Genomic DNA, 20,557 nt, shown 5'->3' with positions numbered 1-20,557 from the left:
GGTTACGGATCCAAGGCAGGTAGATGGAGTTGAGGTACAGCCATGGTTTAATTGAATGGTGGAACAGGCTCGAGGAGCTGAATTGCCTACTCTTGTCCCTATGTTCCTAGTACAGAGGGTAAATACAGGTACATGAACTATTTAAAAAGTGAGACATCCCGTTGTTTTTGAAGATATTGTCTCCCCTCTGCTGCTCCCAGTCTCACTCTGCCTCATTCCTAAATGGGCTGTGAGGAGAAACACGAGATTGGGCCTGGGGGCTGTCAATCCCTTCCTCCCAATGAAGACCCAGCTGTTGCCCCACCATATTGATTCTGGCTAAGTTAAGAAACTCAGCATGCACAGGATTGGGTACTTGGCTGTCTCCTAGCAACACGTTGAACAACTTAGCAACGTGTTGCTCCATCCGTATCCTAGCAGCTCCATCCATATCCTAGCAACGTGCTGCTCCATCCATATCCTAGCAACGTGCTGCTCCATCCGTATCCTAGCAACGTGCTGCTCCATCCATATCCTAGCAACGTGCTGCTCCATCCGTATCCTAGCAACGTGCTGCTCCATCCATATCCTAGCAACGTGCAGCTCCATCCATATCCTAGCAACGTGCTGCTCCATCCATATCCTAGCAACGTGCTGCTCCATCCGTATCCTAGCAACGTGCTGCTCCATCCGTATCCTAGCAACGTGCTGCTCCATCCGTATCCTAGCAACGTGCTGCTCCATCCATATCCTAGCAACGTGCTGCTCCATCCGTATCCTAGCAACGTGCTGCTCCATCCGTATCCTAGCAACGTGCTGCTCCATCCGTATCCTAGCAACGTGCTGCTCCATCCGTATCCTAGCAACGTGCTGCTCCATCCGTATCCTAGCAACGTGCTGCTCCATCCGTATCCTAGCAACGTGCTGCTCCATCCGTATCCTAGCAGAAAGAGTGAAAATTAAGCAGCAGGAGTTCCTCAAGGCAGTGTCCTAGGCCCAACCATCTTCAGCTGCTTCATCAATGACCTTCCCTCCATCATAAGGTCAGAAATGGGGATGTTCGCTGATGATTGCACAGTGTTCAGTTGCATTCGCAACCCCTCAGATAATGAAGCAGTCCGAGCCCGCATGCAGCAAGACCTGGACAACATCCAGGCTTGGGCTGATAAGTGGCAAGTAACATTCGCGCCAGATAAGTGCCAGGCAATGACCATCTCCAACAAGAGAGAGTCTAACCACCTCCCCTTGACATTCAACGGCATTACCATCACCGAATCCCCCACCATCAACATCCTGGGGGTCACCATCGACCAGAAACTTAACTGGACCAGCCATATAAATACTGTGGCTACGAGAGCAGGTCAGAGGCTGGGTATTCTGCGGCGAGTGACTCACCTCCTGACTCCCCAAAGCCTTTCCACCATCTACAAGGCACAAGTCAGGAGTGTGATGGAATACTCTCCACTTGCCTGGATGAGTGCAGCTCCAACAACACTCAAGAAGCTCGACACCATCCAAGATAAAGCAGCCCGCTTGATTGGCACCCCATCCACCACCCTAAACATTCACTCCCTTCACCACCGGCACACCGTGGCTGCAGTGTGTACCATCCACAGGATGCACTGCAGCAACTCGCCAAGGCTTCTTCGACAGCACCTCCCAAACCCGCCACCTCTACCACCTAGAAGGACAAGGGCAGCAGGCGCATGGGAACAACACCACCTGCACGTTCCCCTCCAAGTCACACACCATCCCGACTTGGAAATATATCACCGTTCCTTCATTGTCGCTGGGTCAAAATCCTGGAACTCCCTTCCTAACAGCACTGTGGGAGAACCGTCACCACACGGACTGCAGCGGTTCAAGAAGGCGGCTCACCACCACCTTCTCGAGGGCAATTAGGGATGGGCAATAAATGCCGGCCTTGCCAGCGACGCCCACATCCCGTGAATGAATTTTAAAAAAAGCATCAATGCTCTTGCATAGAGCCTGCATGGACTCGATGGACTGAAGGGCCTCCTTCTACGCTGTAACCTTTCTATGATTTACTCCTTTCATCTTTGTTCATTACCTAATGAAGAAACTTCTTCTGTAGAACGATAAACGTTAATAAACTTAAATTTGAGAGGACCCTGTTTAAATGTGTGCTTTAAATTATCACTGATTTTGATTGTTTTGCAGTGAAGGACTTGGACACTGAAAAATACTTCCATTTAGTGAGTACCTCTAACCTTATTTTCTGTATAACTGGCTCTTGTATGGCAGTAATTCTTACCTTATTCTCGCTAATACTGGCCCGCATACTACAACCATTTGCATTCTGCTACAGCCTTTGAGCAGCATGTCCAGCTCAGAGGTCAAGCTGCAATTCAGTGTATCATGTCCAGCTCTCCAGCAAAATCAGGCAAAGCAGTGCTCCCGGGCTGGGGGAATCCAGCCTCCCTCGAGCTACTAACAGGCCCCTGGTGTCACACAACTATCGAGTGAGTGGCCTGCACTTGGCAACTGTGGTGAACTCAATACCTGGATGTTTGATCAGATTTATGACTAATGTCAATGTCACAGGACATCAGCTGGAAACAAGCAAATCTGGTCAGCCCAGGGTCAGAGACATTTCACACGGTCAGACTCTGGGGGAGGGAGGGCCACATGATGCACTTGGATCAATGGAGTGTGTACGTGAAGCTCACTTTATCTTCTGGAAACTACACTGAAATTCCAAGACAGGAATATTTATTTTTATAAATAGCAGGGTTGGTGATTTTTTATAAGTAAAGGGAGGGACTGGGGCTGGGGCTGGGGCTCGACCTACATCTGGCCCAAGGTTGGGCCTGGGCCTGGGCCTGGGCCTGAGCTTCTGTTGGGTCTGGGTCTGGGCCTGGGCCTGATCGAATCTCAGTGTCCACCTGCCTCCTGTCTGATCTCTGGCCAGCCACAGTAAACTGATCCCGAATGGGCTAGCGATTTCTTAAAAAGGACAGGATATGGAAAAAAAAGAATGGATGGTGCAGTGAGATGGATTTGATTCAAATCCAGCCCTGACTGACAGGAACAAACAACTCCCATTCCTAAAGCATCCTTCACAACTTCAGGATGCCCCAAAGTGCATTACAGCCAATGAAGTACTTTTGAAATGTCGTCACTGTTGTAATAGAAACAGAAAAATTTATGGCACAGAAGGAGGCTATTCGGCCCATCATGTTTGTGCCAGTGGAAAAAGAAGCACCCAGCCTAATCCCACTTTCCAGCTCTTGGTCCGTAGCCCTGTAGGTTACGGCACTTCAAATGCATATCCAAGTACTTTTTAAATGAGTTGAGGGTTTCTGCCTCTACCACCCTTTCAGGCAGTGAGTTCCAGACCCCCACCACCCTCTGGGTGAAAACAATTCTCCTCAGCTCCCCTCTAATCCTTCTACCAATTACTTTAAATCTATGCCCCCTGGTTATTGACCCCCCCCCCCCCCCCGCAAAGGGAAATAGGTCCTTCCTATTCACTCTATCTATTCCCGTCATAATTTCATACACCTCAATTAAATCTCCCCTCAGCCTCCTCTATTCCAAAGAAAACAACCCCAGCCAATCCAATCTTTCCTCATCGCTAAAATTCTCCAGTCCTGGCAACATCCTCGTAAATCTCCTCCGTACCCTCTCCAGTGCAATTACATCCTTCCTGTAATGTGGTGACCAGAACTGTACACAGTACTCAAGCTGAGGCTTAACCAGTGTTTTATACAGTTCCAGCATAACCTCCCTGCTCTTATATTCTATGCCTCAGCTAATAAAGGAAAGTATCCTGTATGCCTTCTTAACCACCTTATCTACCTGTCCTGCTACTTTCAGGGACCTGTGAACATGCACTCCAAGCTCCCTCGCTTCCTCTACACCTCACTGTCTCCTCCCATTTATTGTGTACTCCATTCCTTGTTTTCCCTCCCCAAGTGTATCACCTCACACTTCTCCGGATTGAATTCCATTTGCCACTTTTCTGCCCACCTGACCAGTCCATTGATATCTTCCTGCAGTCTACAGCTTTCCTCCTCACTATCAACCACATGGCCAATTTTTGTATCATCTGCAAACTTCTTAATCATGCCCCCTACATTTAAGTCCAAATCATTAATATATATCACAAAAAGCAAGGATCCTAGTACTGAGCCCTGCGGAACCCCACTGGAAACAGCCTTCCAGTCACAAAAACACCCGTCGACCATTACCCTTTGCTTCCTGCCACTGAGCCAATTTTGGATCCAACTTGCCACTTTCCCTTGGATTCCATGGGCTTTTACTTTTTGACCAGTCTGCCATGTGGGACCTTATCAAAAGCCTTGCTAAAATCTATGTAGACTACATCAAACGATGGTTTATCCTGTCCCTCAGAATTGATTCCAATAATTTGCCCACCACCGAGGTTAGATTGACTAGCCTGGAAGTCAATCTAACCCCGGTCTATCCCTTTCTCCCTTTTTAAACAACAATACAACGTTAGCAGTCCTCCAATCCTCCGGCACCACGTCTGTAGCCAGGGAGGTTCAGAAAATGATGGTCAGGATGTAGGTAATGCAGGAAACACGGCAGCCAAAATTGCGCACAGCAAGATAGAAATCATAGAATCGTAGAAAGGTTACAGCACGGAAGGAGACCATTCGGCCCATCGAGTCCGCGCTGGCTCTATGCAAGAGCAATCCAGCTAGTCCCACTCCCTCGTCCTATCCCCATAGCCCTGCAAATTTTTTCCTTTCAAGTACTTATCCAGTTCCCTTTTGAAGGCCATGATTGAATCTGCCTCCACCACCCCCTCGGGCAGTGCATTCCAGATCATAACCACTCGCTGTGTAAAAAAGTTTTTCCTCATGTCGCCTTTGATTCTTTTGCCAATCACCTTAAATCTATGTCCTCTGGTTCATGATTTTGAATACCTCGATCAAATCTCCTCGCAACCGTCTCTGTTCCAAGGAGAACAATCCCAGTTTCTCCAGTCTATCCACGTAACTAAAGTCCCTCATCCCTGGAATCATTCCAGTAAATCTCTTCTGCACCCTCACTAAGGCCTTCACATCTTTCCTAAAGTGCGGTGCCCAGAACTGGACACAATACTCCAGTTGTGGCCGAACCAGTGTTTTATAAAGATTCATCATGACTTCCTTGCTTTTGTACTATGTGCCTCTATTTATAAAGCCCAGGGTCCCATATACTTTTTTAACCGCTTTCTCAACCTGCCCTGCCACCTTCAACAATTTGTGCACATATATCCCCAGATCCCTCTGTTCCTGTACCCCTTTTAGAATTGTACCCTTTAGTTTATATTGCCTCTCTTCATTCTTCCTACCGAAATGTATCATTTCGCATTTTTCTGCGTTAAATTTCATCTGCCACGTGTCCGCCCATTCCACCAGCCTGTCTATATCCTCTTGAAGTCTATCACTATCCTCCTCACTGTTCACTACACTTACAAGATCCCACAAACAGTAACATGATAATAATCAGATAACCTGTTTTAGTGATATTGGTTGAGGGATAAATATTGGCCAGGACACCTGCTCTTCTATCGATAGTGTCATTGGATCTTTTACATCCATCTGAGAGAGCAGACTGGACCTCGGTTTAACGTCTCATCCGAAAGACGGCCCTTCTGACAGTGCGGCACTCCCTCAGTACTGACACCAGGAGTGTCAGCCTGGATTATGTGCTCAAGTCTCTGGAGTGGGACTTGAACCCATTGACCTTCTGACTCTGAGGTGAGATGACGAAGGTCTCCTACCTGCTGGCTGTAAGGACCATGTATAGAATGAGACTGGGCTGGTCTCAGTCCAGTTCCCAGTGCCCGAACTTGGCAATAAATCACCGCTAAACTGTTAATGTCACAGGGTGGCTGTTGTGGGAAATTAAAATATGTCTGTCTGGTTCAGAGGTTAGGGCTGAGGTGCATTGTAGAGGCACAATGAAGGAAGCTTTGTTCTGAATGTACCTCATACAGTACCTGACCTGGGAGCATTTAATTCTGACAGCGAGTGCAATGAATTTCAAATCTGCCTCAACCTTCTCCGATCGACCCCGACTCCCCCCTCGATCGGCCCTGACCGACCCCCCTCGACCGACCCTGACCCCCCTCGACCGACCCTGACCGACCCCGACTCCCCCCGACCCCACTCGACCGACCCCGACTCCCCCCTTCGACCGACCCCGACTCCCCCCTTCGACCGACCCCGACTCCCCCCCTCGACCGACCCCGACTCCCCCCTTCGACCGACCCCGACTCCCCCCTTCGACCGACCCCGACTCCCCCCCTCGACCGACCCCGACTCCCCCCCTCGACCGACCCCGACTCCCCCCCTCGACCGACCCCGACTCCCCCCCTCGACCGACCCCGACTCCCCCCCTCGACCGACCCCGACTCCCCCCCTCGACCGACCCCGACTCCCCCCCTCGACCGACCCCGACTTCCCCCCTCGATCGACCCCGACTCCCCCCCCTCGACCGACCCCGACTCCCCCCCTCGACCGACCCCGACTCCCCCCCTCGACCCCGACTCCCCCCCTCGACCGACCCCGACTCCCCCCCTCGATCGACCCCGACTCCCCCCCTCGATCGACCCCGACTCCCCTCTTCGACCGACCCCGACTCCCCCCCTCGATCGACCCCGACTCCCCCCCTCGACCGGCCCCGACTCCCCCCCTCGATCGACCCCGACTCCCCCCTCGACCGACCCCGACCGACCCGATCCCCCCGACTGACCCCGACCCCCCATCGACCGACCCCGACTCCCCCCTTCGACCGGCCCCGACTCCCCCCTTCGACCGGCCCCGACTCCCCTCGACCGACCCCGAACGACCCCGACTCCCCCCTTCGACCGGCCCCGACTCCCCCCCTCGATCGACCCTGACTCCCCACTTTGACCGGCCCCGACTCCCCCCGACCGACCCCGACTCCCCCCGACCCCCCGACTCCCCCCTTCGACCGACCCCGAACCCCCTCAATCGACCCCGACTCCCCCCTCGGCCGACCCCGACTCCCCCCTCGACCGACCCCGACTCCCCCCTCGACCGACCCCGACTCCCCCCTCGACCGACCCCGACTCCCCCCTCGGCCGACCCCGACTCCCCCCTCGACCGACCCCGACTCCCCCCTCGACCGACCCCGACTCCCCCCTCGACCGATCCCGACTCCCCCCTCGACCGACCCCGACTCCCCCCTCGACCGACCCCGACTCCCCCCTCGATCGACCCCGATTCCCCCCCCGAACGACCTCGACCTCCCCGATCACCCCCGACCGACCCCGACCCCCTCGATCGACCCTGACCCCCCCGACTCACCCCCGACCGACCCCGACCCCCTCGTCGACCCCGACTCCCGCCCCTCAACCAACTCCGACTCCCCCTCGACCGACCCCAACCCCCCCCTTGACCGACCCCGACCCCCCCCTCGACCGACCCCGACTCCCCCCCTTGACCGACCCCGAACCCCCCCGACCCCCTCCGACCGACCCTGAACCCACCCTGACTCCCCCCCCCGGACTCAACCCCGACGGACCCCGACTCCCCCCCCAACCCCCCCGACCGACCCCGACTCCCCCTCGACCGACCCCGACTCCCCCCCTCGACCGACCCCGACTCCCCCCCTCGATCGACCCCGACTCCCCCCTTCGACCGACCCCGACTCCCCCCCTCGATCGACCCCGACTCCCCCCTTCGACCGACCCCGACTCCCCCCCTCGATCGACCCCGACTCCCCCCCTCGACCGACCCCGACTCCCCCCCTCGATCGACCCCGACTCCCCCCTTCGACCGACCCCGACTCCCCCCCTCGATCGACCCCGACTACCCCTTCGATCGACCCCGACTCCCCCCCTCGATCGACCCCGACTCCCCCTCGACCGACCCCGACTCCCCCCCTCGATCGACCCCGACTCCCCCCCTCGATCGACCCCGACTCCCCCCCTCGATCGACCCCGACTCCCCCCCTCGATCGACCCCGACTCCCCCCCTCGACCGACCCTGACCTCCCCGACCAACCCCGACCCCCCCGACCGACCCTGACCCCCCCGACTCACCCCCGACCGACCCCGACCCCCACGTCGACCCCGACTCCCGCCCCTCAACCAACCCCGACTCCCCCTCGACCGACCCCGACTCCCCCCCTCGACCGACCCCGACTCCCCCCCTCGACCGACCCCGACTCCCCCCCTCGACCGACCCCGACTCCCCCCGATCTACCCCAACCCTCCCCCCTCGACCGACCCCGACTCCCCCCTCGACCGACCCCGACTCCTCCATCGATCGACCCCGACCCCCCTGACTGACCCCGACTCCCCCCTGATCTACCCCGACCCCCCTGACTGACCCCGACTCCCCCCTGACTGACCCCGACTCCCCCCTGATCTACCCCGACTCCCCCCTCGACCGACCCCGACTCCCCCCCTCGACCGAACCCGACTCCCCCCCTCGACCGACCCCGACTCCCCCCCTCGACCGACCCCGACTCCCCTCTTCGACCGACCCCGACTCCCCCCCTCGATCGACCCCGACTCCCCCCCTCGATCGACCCCGACTCCCCCCCTCGACCGGCCCCGACTCCCCCCCTCGATCGACCCCGACTCCCCCCTCGACCGACCCCGACCGACCCGATCCCCCCGACTGACCCCGACCCCCCATCGACCGACCCCGACTCCCCCCTTCGACCGGCCCCGACTCCCCCCGACCGACCCCGACTCCCCCCGACCGACCCCGACCCCCCGACTCCCCCCATCGACCGACCCCGACTCCCCCCTTCGACCGGCCCCGACTCCCCCCGACCGACCCCGACTCCCCCCGACCGACCCCGACCCCCCGACTGCCCCCTTCGACCGGCCCCGACTCCCCTCGACCGACCCCGAACGACCCCGACTCCCCCCTTCGACCGGCCCCGACTCCCCCCCTCGATCGACCCCGACTCCCCACTTTGACCGGCCCCGACTCCCCCCGACCGACCCCGACTCCCCCCGACCCCCCGACTCCCCCCTTCGACCGACCCCGAACCCCCTCAATCGACCCCGACTCCCCCCTCGGCCGACCCCGACTCCCCCCTCGACCGACCCCGACTCCCCCCTCGGCCGACCCCGACTCCCCCCTCGGCCGACCCCGACTCCCCCCTCGACCGACCCCGACTCCCCCCTCGACCGACCCCGACTCCCCCCTCGACCGACCCCGACTCCCCCCTCGACCGACCCCGACTCCCCCCTCGACCGACCCCGACTCCCCCCTCGATCGACCCCGACTCCCCCCTCGACCGACCCCGACTCCCCCCTCGACCGACCCCGACTCCCCCCTCGACCGACCCCGACTCCCCCCTCGACCGACCCCGACTCCCCCCTCGATCGACCCCGATTCCCCCCCCGAACGACCTCGACCTCCCCGATCACCCCCGACCGACCCCGACCCCCTCGTCGACCCCGACTCCCGCCCCTCAACCAACCCCGACTCCCCCTCGACCGACCCCAACCCCCCCCTTGACCGACCCCGACCCCCCCCTCGACCGACCCCGACTCCCCCCCTTGACCGACCCCGAACCCCCCCGACCCCCTCCGACCGACCCTGAACCCACCCTGACTCCCCCCCCCGGACTCACCCCCCGACGGACCCCGACTCCCCCCCCCAACCCCCCCGACCGACCCCGACTCCCCCTCGACCGACCCCGACTCCCCCCCTCGACCGACCCCGACTCCCCCCCTCGATCGACCCCGACTCCCCCCTTCGACCGACCCCGACTCCCCCCCTCGATCGACCCCGACTACCCCTTCGACCGACCCCGACTCCCCCCCTCGACCGACCCCGACTCCCCCCCTCGACCGACCCCGACTCCCCCCCTCGACCGACCCCGACTCCCCCCCTCGACCGACCCCGACTCCCCCCCTCGACCGACCCCGACTCCCCCCCTCGACCGACCCCGACTCCCCCCCTCGACCGACCCCGACTCCCCCCCTCGACCGACCCCGACTCCCCCCCTCGACCGACCCCGACTCCCCCCCTCGACCGACCCCGACTCCCCCCCTCGACCGACCCCGACTCCCCCCGATCTACCCCAACCCTCCCCCCTCGACCGACCCCGACTCCCCCCTCGACCGACCCCGACTCCCCCATCGATCGACCCCCGACCCCCCTGACTGACCCCGACTCCCCCCTGATCTACCCCGACCCCCCTGACTGACCCCGACTCCCCCCTGACTGACCCCGACTCCCCCCTGATCTACCCCGACTCCCCCCTCGACCGACCCCGACTCCCCCCCTCGATCGACCCCGACTCCCCCCCTCGACCGACCCTGACCTCCCCGACCAACCCCGACCCCCCCGACCGACCCTGACCCCCCCGACTCACCCCCGACCGACCCCGACCCCCACGTCGACCCCGACTCCCGCCCCTCAACCAACCCCGACTCCCCCTCGACCGACCCCGACTCCCCCCCTCGACCGACCCCGACTCCCCCCCTCGACCGACCCCGACTCCCCCCCTCGACCGACCCCGACTCCCCCCCTCGACCGACCCCGACTCCCCCCCTCGACCGACCCCGACTCCCCCCCTCGACCGACCCCGACTCCCCCCCTCGACCGACCCCGACTCCCCCCGATCTACCCCAACCCTCCCCCCTCGACCGACCCCGACTCCCCCCTCGACCGACCCCGACTCCCCCATCGATCGACCCCGACCCCCCTGACTGACCCCGACTCCCCCCTGATCTACCCCGACCCCCCTGACTGACCCCGACTCCCCCCTGACTGACCCCGACTCCCGCCCCTCAACCAACCCCGACTCCCCCTCGACCGACCCCGACTCCCCCCCTCGACCGACCCCGACTCCCCCCCTCGACCGACCCCGACTCCCCCCCTCGACCGACCCCGACTCCCCCCCTCGACCGACCCCGACTCCCCCCCTCGACCGACCCCGACTCCCCCCCTCGACCGACCCCGACTCCCCCCCTCGACCGACCCCGACTCCCCCCCTCGACCGACCCCGACTCCCCCCTCGACCGACCCCGACTCCCCCATCGATCGACCCCGACCCCCCTGACTGACCCCGACTCCCCCCTGATCTACCCCGACCCCCCTGACTGACCCCGACTCCCCCCTGACTGACCCCGACTCCCCCCTGACTGACCCCGACTCCCCCCTGATCTACCCCGACTCCCCCCTCGATCTACCCCGACTCCCCCCTCGATCTACCCTGACTCCCCCCTCGACCGACCCCGACTCCCCCCTCGATCGACCCCGACCCCCCTGACTGACCCCGACTCCCCCCTCGACCAACCCCAACTCCCCCCGATCTACCCCGACCCTCCCCCCTCGATCGACCCCGACCCCCCCTCGACCGACCCGGACTCCGCCCCGATCTACCCCGACCCTCCCCCGAACCCCCGTGCCCTGTCCCTCCCAGATCTGCTGCCTCTCCTGGGTCTGCACTAAACAGGAAGCAGTGCGATAAACCCACCTCCTCCTCAATCATCACCTTTCTCTTGTTTTTTCCAAACCAGGTTCTTCCAAACGATGAACTGGCTGAAACCAAGAGATCTCACAAGCACAGCCACCGGAAGAAGGTTTTGCCTGAGATCTACCTGACCAGACTCCTCTCCACCAAGGTACAGAGATTCTGGAATTAAATCCTGCTCTATCGAGTTCACCCGGGCAATGCTGTCCCTGTCGACTGTACATCTGTGTGGGTGTCTGTCTGTGTGTACTTGTATTTGTGTGTGCCTACGTGCATCTGCGTGTGCACCTGCTTGCTTAGGGATTTGTATGTGTGTGTGTGAGCGTGTAGATGCCTCTCCAGGTGTGTGCAAGTCTGTCCACATTGGACGTGGTATGTGTAAGGGCGGGAATTTGGGTGTGGGCCCTTCGTATCCCCTCCCCCCCCCAGACACTGATTCATCACCTTCACACCCCCACCCCACCAGACACCAATTCACAGTCACCCCAAGACACCAATTCACAGTCACCCCCAGACACCAATTCACAGTCACCCCCAGACACCAATTCACAGTCACCCCAAGACACCAATTCACAGTCACCCCCAGACACCAATTCACAGTCACCCCCAGACACCAATTCACAGTCACCCCAAGACACCAATTCACAGTCACCCCCAGACACCAATTCACAGTCACCCCCAGACACCAATTCACAGTCACCCCAAGACACCAATTCACAGTCACCCCAAGACTGTTCTTCTCCCTCATTCCCCGACTCTGACTGTTCTTCACCCTCGTTCCCCGACTCTGACTGTTCTTCTCCCTCATTCCCCGACTCTGACTGTTCATCAACCTCATTCCCCGACTCTGATTGTTCTTCCTCCTCATTCCCCGACACTGACTGTTCTTCTCCCTCATTCCCCGACTCTGACTGTTCATCAACCTCATTCCCCGACTCTGATTGTTCTTCCTCCTCATTCCCCGAATCTGACTGTTCTTCTCCCTCATTCCCCGACTCTGATTGTTCATCAACCTCATTCCCCGACTCTGATTGTTCTTCCTCCTCATTCCCCGACTCTGACTGTTCTTCTCCCTCATTCCCCGACTCTGATTGTTCATCAACCTCATTCCCCGACTCTGACTGTTCTTCTCCCTCATTCCCCGACTCTGACTGTTCTTCTCCCTCATTCCCCGACACTGACTGTTCTTCTCCCTCATTCCCCAACTCTGACTGTTCTTCTCCCTCATTCCCCGACTCTGACTGTTCTTCACCCTCGTTCCCCGACTCTGACTGTTCTTCTCCCTCATTCCCCGACTCTGACTGTTCATCAACCTCATTCCCCGACTCTGACTGTTCTTCTCCCTCATTCCCCGACTCTGACTGTTCTTCACCCTCGTTCCCCGACTCTGACTGTTCTTCACCCTCGTTCCCCGACTCTGACTCTGTCCTCTTCTCTATAGGGCACGCTGCAGAAGTTCCTGGATGATTTGTTTCGGGCTGTGCTCAGTATCCATGCAGTGAAACCTCCCTTTGCTGTGAAATATTTCTTTGACTTCCTGGAGGAGCAGGCTGAGAAACGTGGCACCACTGACCCAGACACACTGCACATCTGGAAAACCAACAGGTGAGTCTCTGACCCAGACACACTGCACATCTGGAAAACCAACAGGTGAGTCTCTGACCCAGACACACTGCACATCTGGAAAACCAACAGGTGAGTCTCTGACCCAGACACACTGCATATCTGGAAAACCAACAGGTGAGTCACTGACCCAGACACACTGCACATCTGGAAAACCAACAGGTGAGTCACTGACCCAGACACACTGCACATCTGGAAAACCAACAGGTGAGTCACTGACCCAGACACACTGCACATCTGGAAAACCAACAGGTGAGTCACTGACCCAGACACACTGCACATCTGGAAAACCAACAGGTGAGTCACTGACCCAGACACACTGCACATCTGGAAAACCAACAGGTGAGTCACTGACCCAGACACACTGCACATCTGGAAAACCAACAGGTGAGTCACTGACCCAGACACACTGCACATCTGGAAAACCAACAGGTGAGTCACTGACCCAGACACACTGCACATCTGGAGAACCAACAGGTGAGTCTCTGACCCAGACACACTGCACATCTGGAAAACCAACAGGTGAGTCACTGACCCAGACACACTGCACATCTGGAAAACCAACAGGTGAGTCACTGACCCAGACACACTGCACATCTGGAAAACCAACAGGTGAGTCACTGACCCAGACACACTGCACATCTGGAGAACCAACAGGTGAGTCTCTGACCCAGACACACTGCACATCTGGAAAACCAACAGGTGAGTCACTGACCCAGACACACTGCACATCTGGAAAACCAACAGGTGAGTCACTGACCCAGACACACTGCACATCTGGAAAACCAACAGGTGAGTCACTGACCCAGACACACTGCACATCTGGAAAACCAACAGGTGAGTCTCTGACCCAGACACACTGCACATCTGGAAAACCAACAGGTGAGTCACTTACCCAGACACACTGCACATCTGGAAAACAAACAGGTGAGTCACTGACATTAAGCTTCACTCAGTACATTATAACAGACCATGTACATTAAATATCACTGGTTGGTATCGTGTAACACCTCCTCTTCCTAACTCTGGGTATATGGCTCTTTAACTTCTCAGGTGTTTCTCAGAGACTCACTTTCAAGCCTCTGTATGATTTCTCCTGGACGCTGTAAACCTGACTGCACCAGCAGCACTCCTTCCAACCTCTCCTGTGTGCTCAGCTCGACAGCCAGCAGAGTGACAGGCTGCCATGTCAGTACTAAGGCTGAGCACTTGTGCGACTACTCACTGTCCTGAGCAATGGATCCTGTCCAGCTGTAGTCTCGCTGTGTCCTGGAGTTAGATTTAATTCTAAAGTCTTATTCTCATGAGAGTGTGGAAGTGATGTGAGATTTTTCCTTCTCTTCCAGCCTGCCGCTACGCTTTTGGGTAAATATCCTGAAGAATCCTCAGTTTGTTTTTGACGTGGAGAAGACTGACCACATGGATGCCTGTCTCTCGGTTATAGCCCAAGCTTTTATCGACGCCTGCTCCATCTCAGACCTGCAGCTGGGCAAGGTACAATCTCACACCAGCCAAGACCCAGCAGGGAGTTACAGACTGGGATCTAATCGAGGGGTTCGGGGGGTTTATATATAGAATAACAGATACCCAGGAGTGAGTTTCAGGCTGGAATCTAATCGAGGGGTTCAGGGGGTTTATATATAGAATAACAGATACCCAGGAGTGAGTTACAGACTGGAATCTAATCGAGGGGTTCGGGGGGTTTATATATAGAATAACAGATACCCGGGAGTGAGTTGCAGGCTGGAATCTAATCGAGGGGTTAGATTAGATTTATGTTATAGATTCCAACAGTCCTGACCCTGTAGATGGGGTTTGAGGTGACGTTATGTGATTAACTGATTACAGTGAGACAGCCCCTATCGTAATTTGAAGTTCCACACAGCTCAGTCGATGATTATCTACAGTTGTTTCATTCGAAGCTCTGCTTGTGAGCTGCACGGAACCAGCAATGTGAAAATGGCAAAGTGGAAAGCAATCTGTGCAGTAAAATTATAAATGAGAAAAGAAAGAAATTGCATTTCTGTAGCACCTTTCACATCCTCAGTACGTCCCAAAGTGCTTTACAGCCAATGAAGTACTTTTGAAGTGTAGTCACTGTTTAATGTAGGAAAAGCGCAGATAATTTGCAAGATCCCACAAACAGCAATGTGATAAATGACCAGATAATCTGTTTTAGTGGTGTTGGTTGAGGGATAAATATTGGCCAGGACACCGGGGAGAACTCCCCTCCTCTTCTTTGAACAGTGGATTCTTTTACACCCACCTGAGAGGGCAAGCGGGCCTCGGTTTATCAACTCATCCGAAAGACGGCACCTCTGACAGTGCAGCACTCCCTCAGTACCAGGTGAAACAAACATCACTACTTGAGTCAGCTGGTGATGGCCTGTTGTATATTGTGGGCTCTATAGGACCCGAAGTCTCTCAGCACGCCCGCACTGCACATTGATGACTCCTCAAGGCCCAGCTTGGTGGCTCACGGCTCGACTAATTCACGGGCCGTCCTTTAAAGGCTATTTCAAAGAGCTCAACTTTTGGGATCTTTTCTGATGTTCTTCTCTTGCTTTCATTAGGATTCACCAACAAATAAACTCTTATACGCCAAGGAAATCCCAGAGTACAAGAAGGCCGTGCAGAAATATTACAGAGAGATACAGGAAATGATCACACTGAGTGAACAGGAAATGAACGCTCACCTGGCAGAGGAGTCCCGGGTAAGTAACAGAGAATGAGAGAGAGGAGCAGCAAGGGACAGTGTAGAGGGAGCTTTACTCTGTATCTAACCCGTGCTGTACCTGCCCTGGGAGTGTTTGATGGGACAGTGTAGAGGGAGCTTTACTTTGTATCTAACTCGTGCTGTACCTGCCCTGGGAGTGTTTGATGGGACAGTGTAGAGGGAGCTTTACTCTGTATCTAACCCGTGCTGTACCTGCCCTGGGAGTGTTTGATGGGACAGTGTAGAGGGAGCTTTACTCTGTATCTAACCCCGTGCTGTACCTGCCCTGGGAGTGTTTGATGGGACAGTGTAGAGGGAGCTTTACTCTGTATCTAACCCTGTACCTGCCCTGGGAGTGTTTGATGGGACAGTATAGAGGGAGCTTTACTCTGTATCTAACCCGTGCTGTACCTGCCCTGGGAGTGTTTGATGGGACAGTGTAGAGGGAGCTTTACTCTGTATCTAACCCCGTGCTGTACCTGCCCTGGGAGTGTTTGATGGGACAGTGTAGAGGGAGCTTTACTCAGTATCTAACCCTGTACCTGCCCTGGGAGTGTTTGACGGGACAGTGTAGAGGGAGCTTTACTCAGTATCTAACCCTGTACCTGCCCTGGGAGTGTTTGATGGGACAGTGTAGAGGGAGCTTTACTCTGTATCTAACCCGTGCTGTACCTGCCCTGGGAGTGTTTGATGGGACAGTGTAGAGGGAGCTTTACTCAGTATCTAACCCTGTACCTGCCCTGGGAGTGTTTGATGGGACAGTGTAGAGGGAGCTTTACTCTGTATCTAACCCTGTACCTGCCCTGGGAGTGTTTGATGGGACAGTGTAGAGGGAGCTTTACTCAGTATCTAACCCTGTACCTGCCCTGGGAGTGTTTGATGGGACAGTGTAGAGGGAGCTTTACTCAGTATCTAACCCTGTACCTGCCCTGGGAGTGTTTGATGGGACAGTGTAGAGGGAGCTTTACTCAGTATCTAACCCTGTACCTGCCCTGGGAGTGTTTGATGGGACAGTGTAGAGGGAGCTTTACTCAGTATCTAACCCTGTACCTGCCCTGGGAGTGTTTGATGGGACAGTGTAGAGGGAGCTTTACTCAGTATCTAACCCTGTACCTGCCCTGGGAGTGTTTGACGGGACAGTGTAGAGGGAGCTTTACTCAGTATCTAACCCTGTACCTGCCCTGGGAGTGTTTGATGGGACAGTGTAGAGGGAGCTTTACTCTGTATCTAACCCGTGCTGTACCTGCCCTGGGAGTGTTTGATGGGACAGTGTAGAGGGAGCTTTACTCTGTATCTAACCCGTGCTGTACCTGCCCTGGGAGTGTTTGATGGGACAGTGTAGAGGGAGCTTTACTCTGTATCTAACCCTGTACCTGCCCTGGGAGTGTTTGATGGGACAGTGTAGAGGGAGCTTTACTCTGTATCTAACCCTGTACCTGCCCTGGGAGTGTTTGATGGGACAGTGTAGAGGGAGCTTTACTCAGTATCTAACCCTGTACCTGCCCTGGGAGTGTTTGATGGGACAGTGTAGAGGGAGCTTTACTCTGTATCTAACCCGTGCTGTCCCTGCCCTGGGAGTGTTTGATGGGGCAGTGTAGAGGGAGCTTTACTCTGTATCTAACCCGTGCTGTCCCTGCCCTGGGAGTGTTTGATGGGACCGTGTCGATGGTGAAGAATTGTTGGATGTCGGAGGTGGGGGAGGTGATCTGCAGCAAGCCTCAGTTACAGATATTGACACATTTTTGTTATTTTCTTTGCAGAAATACCAAAATGAGTTTAACACCAATTTTGCCATGGCCGAAATCTACAAATACGCCAAGCGGTATCGCAGTGAAGTGAGTCCATTTCTCCATTATCTGTTTCCACAACCTCACGGTGTGGCTGCTCTCCTGAGGGTGCAGGACTAGGAGACATTAGGTCAAGTGACCATACAGGGCCCGACGGGCCTGGTCCTATCCACCGCCCACCTCACCGGAACATTCAGAGACTCGCTCACTGACACACACACTCTCAGACACACGCACTCACAGACACACACGCACTCACAGACACACACGCACTCTCAGACACACACGCACTCTCAGACACACACGCACTCTCAGACACACACGCACTCACAGACACACACGCACTCACAGACACACACGCACTCTCAGACACACGCACTCACAGACACACACGCACTCACAGACACACACGCACTCTCAGACACACACGCACTCTCAGACACACACGCACTCTCAGACACACACGCACTCACAGACACACACGCACTCACAGACACACACGCACTCACAGACACACACGCACTCTCAGACACACACGCACTCACAGACACACACGCACTCTCAGACACACACGCACTCTCAGACACACACGCACTCACAGACACACACGCACTCTCAGACACACACGCACTCAGACACACACGCACTCAGACACACACGCACTCTCAGACACACACGCACTCTCAGACACACACGCACTCACAGACACACACGCACTCACAGACACACGCATGCACACACGCACTCACAGACACACACGCACTCACAGACACACACGCACTCACAGACACACACGCACTCACAGACACACACGCACTCACAGACACACACGCACTCTCAGACACACACGCACTCTCAGACACACACGCACTCACAGACACACACGCACTCTCAGACACACACGCACTCACAGACACACACGCACTCTCAGACACACACGCACTCTCAGACACACACGCACTCAGACACACACGCACTCACAGACACACACGCACTCTCAGACACACACGCACTCACAGACACACACGCACTCACAGACACACACGCACTCAGACACACACGCACTCACAGACACACACGCACTCTCAGACACACACGCACTCACAGACACACACGCACTCACAGACACACGCATGCACACACGCACTCACAGACACACACGCACTCACAGACACACGCACGCGCACACACACTCACAGACACACACACACTCACAGACACACACGCACTCACAGACACACACGCACTCACAGACACACACGCACTCAGACACACGCATGCACACACGCACTCACAGACACACACGCACTCACAGACACACGCACGCGCACACACACTCACAGACGCACATGCACACAATTACTCTCCCTCACATTCACTCAGACACACGCACACTCATTCACATTCACTCACACTCTCAGTCGCACATTCACTCAGTCGCACACTCACTCACAAGCACATACTCACAGTCACACACTCACAGACGCACACACACTCAGACACACATGCACACTCACACACAAACACACATGCACACTCACACACAAACACGTGCACATTCACATACCTGCACACGCACTCACACACGTGCACATACAAGCATACACGCACGAGCACACTCACACACATGCCCGTGCACAAACGGACACACACACATACACACACTCACACTCACACTCTCCAGCTGGGATCACTGGATAGTGATCAGGAGTGGGAGCCCAGTCTGATTTTTTTTTATGGCCTCCCTGACCCAATGGCACTGATCTCCATGACTCTGTTCTCCAGATGTCACCAGCAGAAAACTGACCAAAGTCCTCGATCAAGCTCTGCCTCTGCTTCTCACTTCCTGTGGAGATGTGTCCGTCCCACATTCAGTCCCTCCCTCAGACTCAGGTGTCTGTGCCTCATTGTCTGGTTTTCCCAGTCGGCCTGAGATCAGGAAGTGACTGGAATGACAAACACAAAGCAGCATTGTGCCCTGGAACGTCACTTCCATCTCACACAGTCTGTTCCATGCGGTGTCTGTATATAGTAACGATACCCGGGGACGCAGAACCGTCCTGCCCCATCTGAGCCCAGATCTCACCCACTGTTTGGTTTGAGCAGGTTGTGAGCTATCGGAGGGAGAGGAAGTTTTAAAAATCCCATTTGTGACTGTGGGGTGTTATCGGCAGGTTATAGGACTGACTCCTGATTCGTTCTCTCCTCCCTCCCTCCCTCTCTAGGTGATGAACGCCTTGGAATCCAATTCAATGACCCGACGAATGCAACTCCAACACAAGCTGGAACAAGTCATCGCGCTGATGGAGGACAATATTTACGAATGTTGTAGTGAGGCCTAGACCGAGGAAATCCAGTGTCTGTGCATCAGGACGTGCACAGACAACCTCCAACAGACTCTTCTTCATCACCCTTCAACACTGCCCAATGGTTCCAAACAAAGGGTGTCGTGTTTTACTCCAGCCAGTGACAGACAGACGTGGGGGGTTTTCAGCCAATAAACGGACCCTCAATGGCGGCATTGAGAATTAGCACTAACACTGGGTGGCACGGGCTGTGGGTGGCACGGGCTGTGGGTGGCATGGGCTGTGGGTGGCACGGGCTGTGGGTGGCACGGGCTGTGGGTGGCACGGGCTGTGGGTGGCACGGGCTCCAGCTCCTGTCTGGGGAGAGGCACGAATACAGCCTGTGCCACCCCAGTTGGGGAGGAGGGAAGAGTCACGATTAAAATAGTTGGGGGTGGGGGGGAAGAAAGGGGGGTCCTTGGAACAGAGAGGGGGCCGTTGTAGTACACCCACCCACAGAGAGATCAAATCTGGCAGGTGGGAGATACAATTAGAGGGAAGCAATGGGTGGGAGGAGAAATAGGGAAATGACTCAGAGAGCTGTAAACAGCCACCACTATGGTATGGTGAGTGGTGAGCGGTGGGCGGTGGGTGGTGGGCGGTGAGGGGTGAGTGGTGGGCGGTGAGGGGTGGGCGGTGGGTGGTGGGCGGTGAGC

At 56.6% G+C, this 20,557-nt stretch overlaps 1 protein-coding gene across 1 annotated transcript in view; it reads left to right on the top strand.

Moving 5' to 3' along the window:
• Positions 1 to 20,290, top strand: part of LOC137334333 (plexin-D1-like) — a 231,883-nt gene extending 211,593 nt beyond the window's left edge. Inside the window, 7 exon segments of the mRNA XM_067999033.1 lie at positions 2,161 to 2,195; positions 11,477 to 11,581; positions 12,872 to 13,035; positions 14,400 to 14,547; positions 15,627 to 15,767; positions 17,530 to 17,604; positions 19,782 to 20,290. Coding sequence (XP_067855134.1) covers positions 2,161 to 2,195; positions 11,477 to 11,581; positions 12,872 to 13,035; positions 14,400 to 14,547; positions 15,627 to 15,767; positions 17,530 to 17,604; positions 19,782 to 19,898 — 785 coding nt within the window. The 3' untranslated portion in view covers positions 19,899 to 20,290.
• The last annotated feature ends 267 nt before the right edge of the window (positions 20,291 to 20,557 follow it).

Source organism: Heptranchias perlo, chromosome 17 (assembly GCF_035084215.1).
Source record: "Heptranchias perlo isolate sHepPer1 chromosome 17, sHepPer1.hap1, whole genome shotgun sequence".
Lineage (NCBI taxonomy): Eukaryota > Metazoa > Chordata > Chondrichthyes > Hexanchiformes > Hexanchidae > Heptranchias > Heptranchias perlo.
This window is presented reverse-complemented; position numbering and strand designations above follow the sequence as displayed.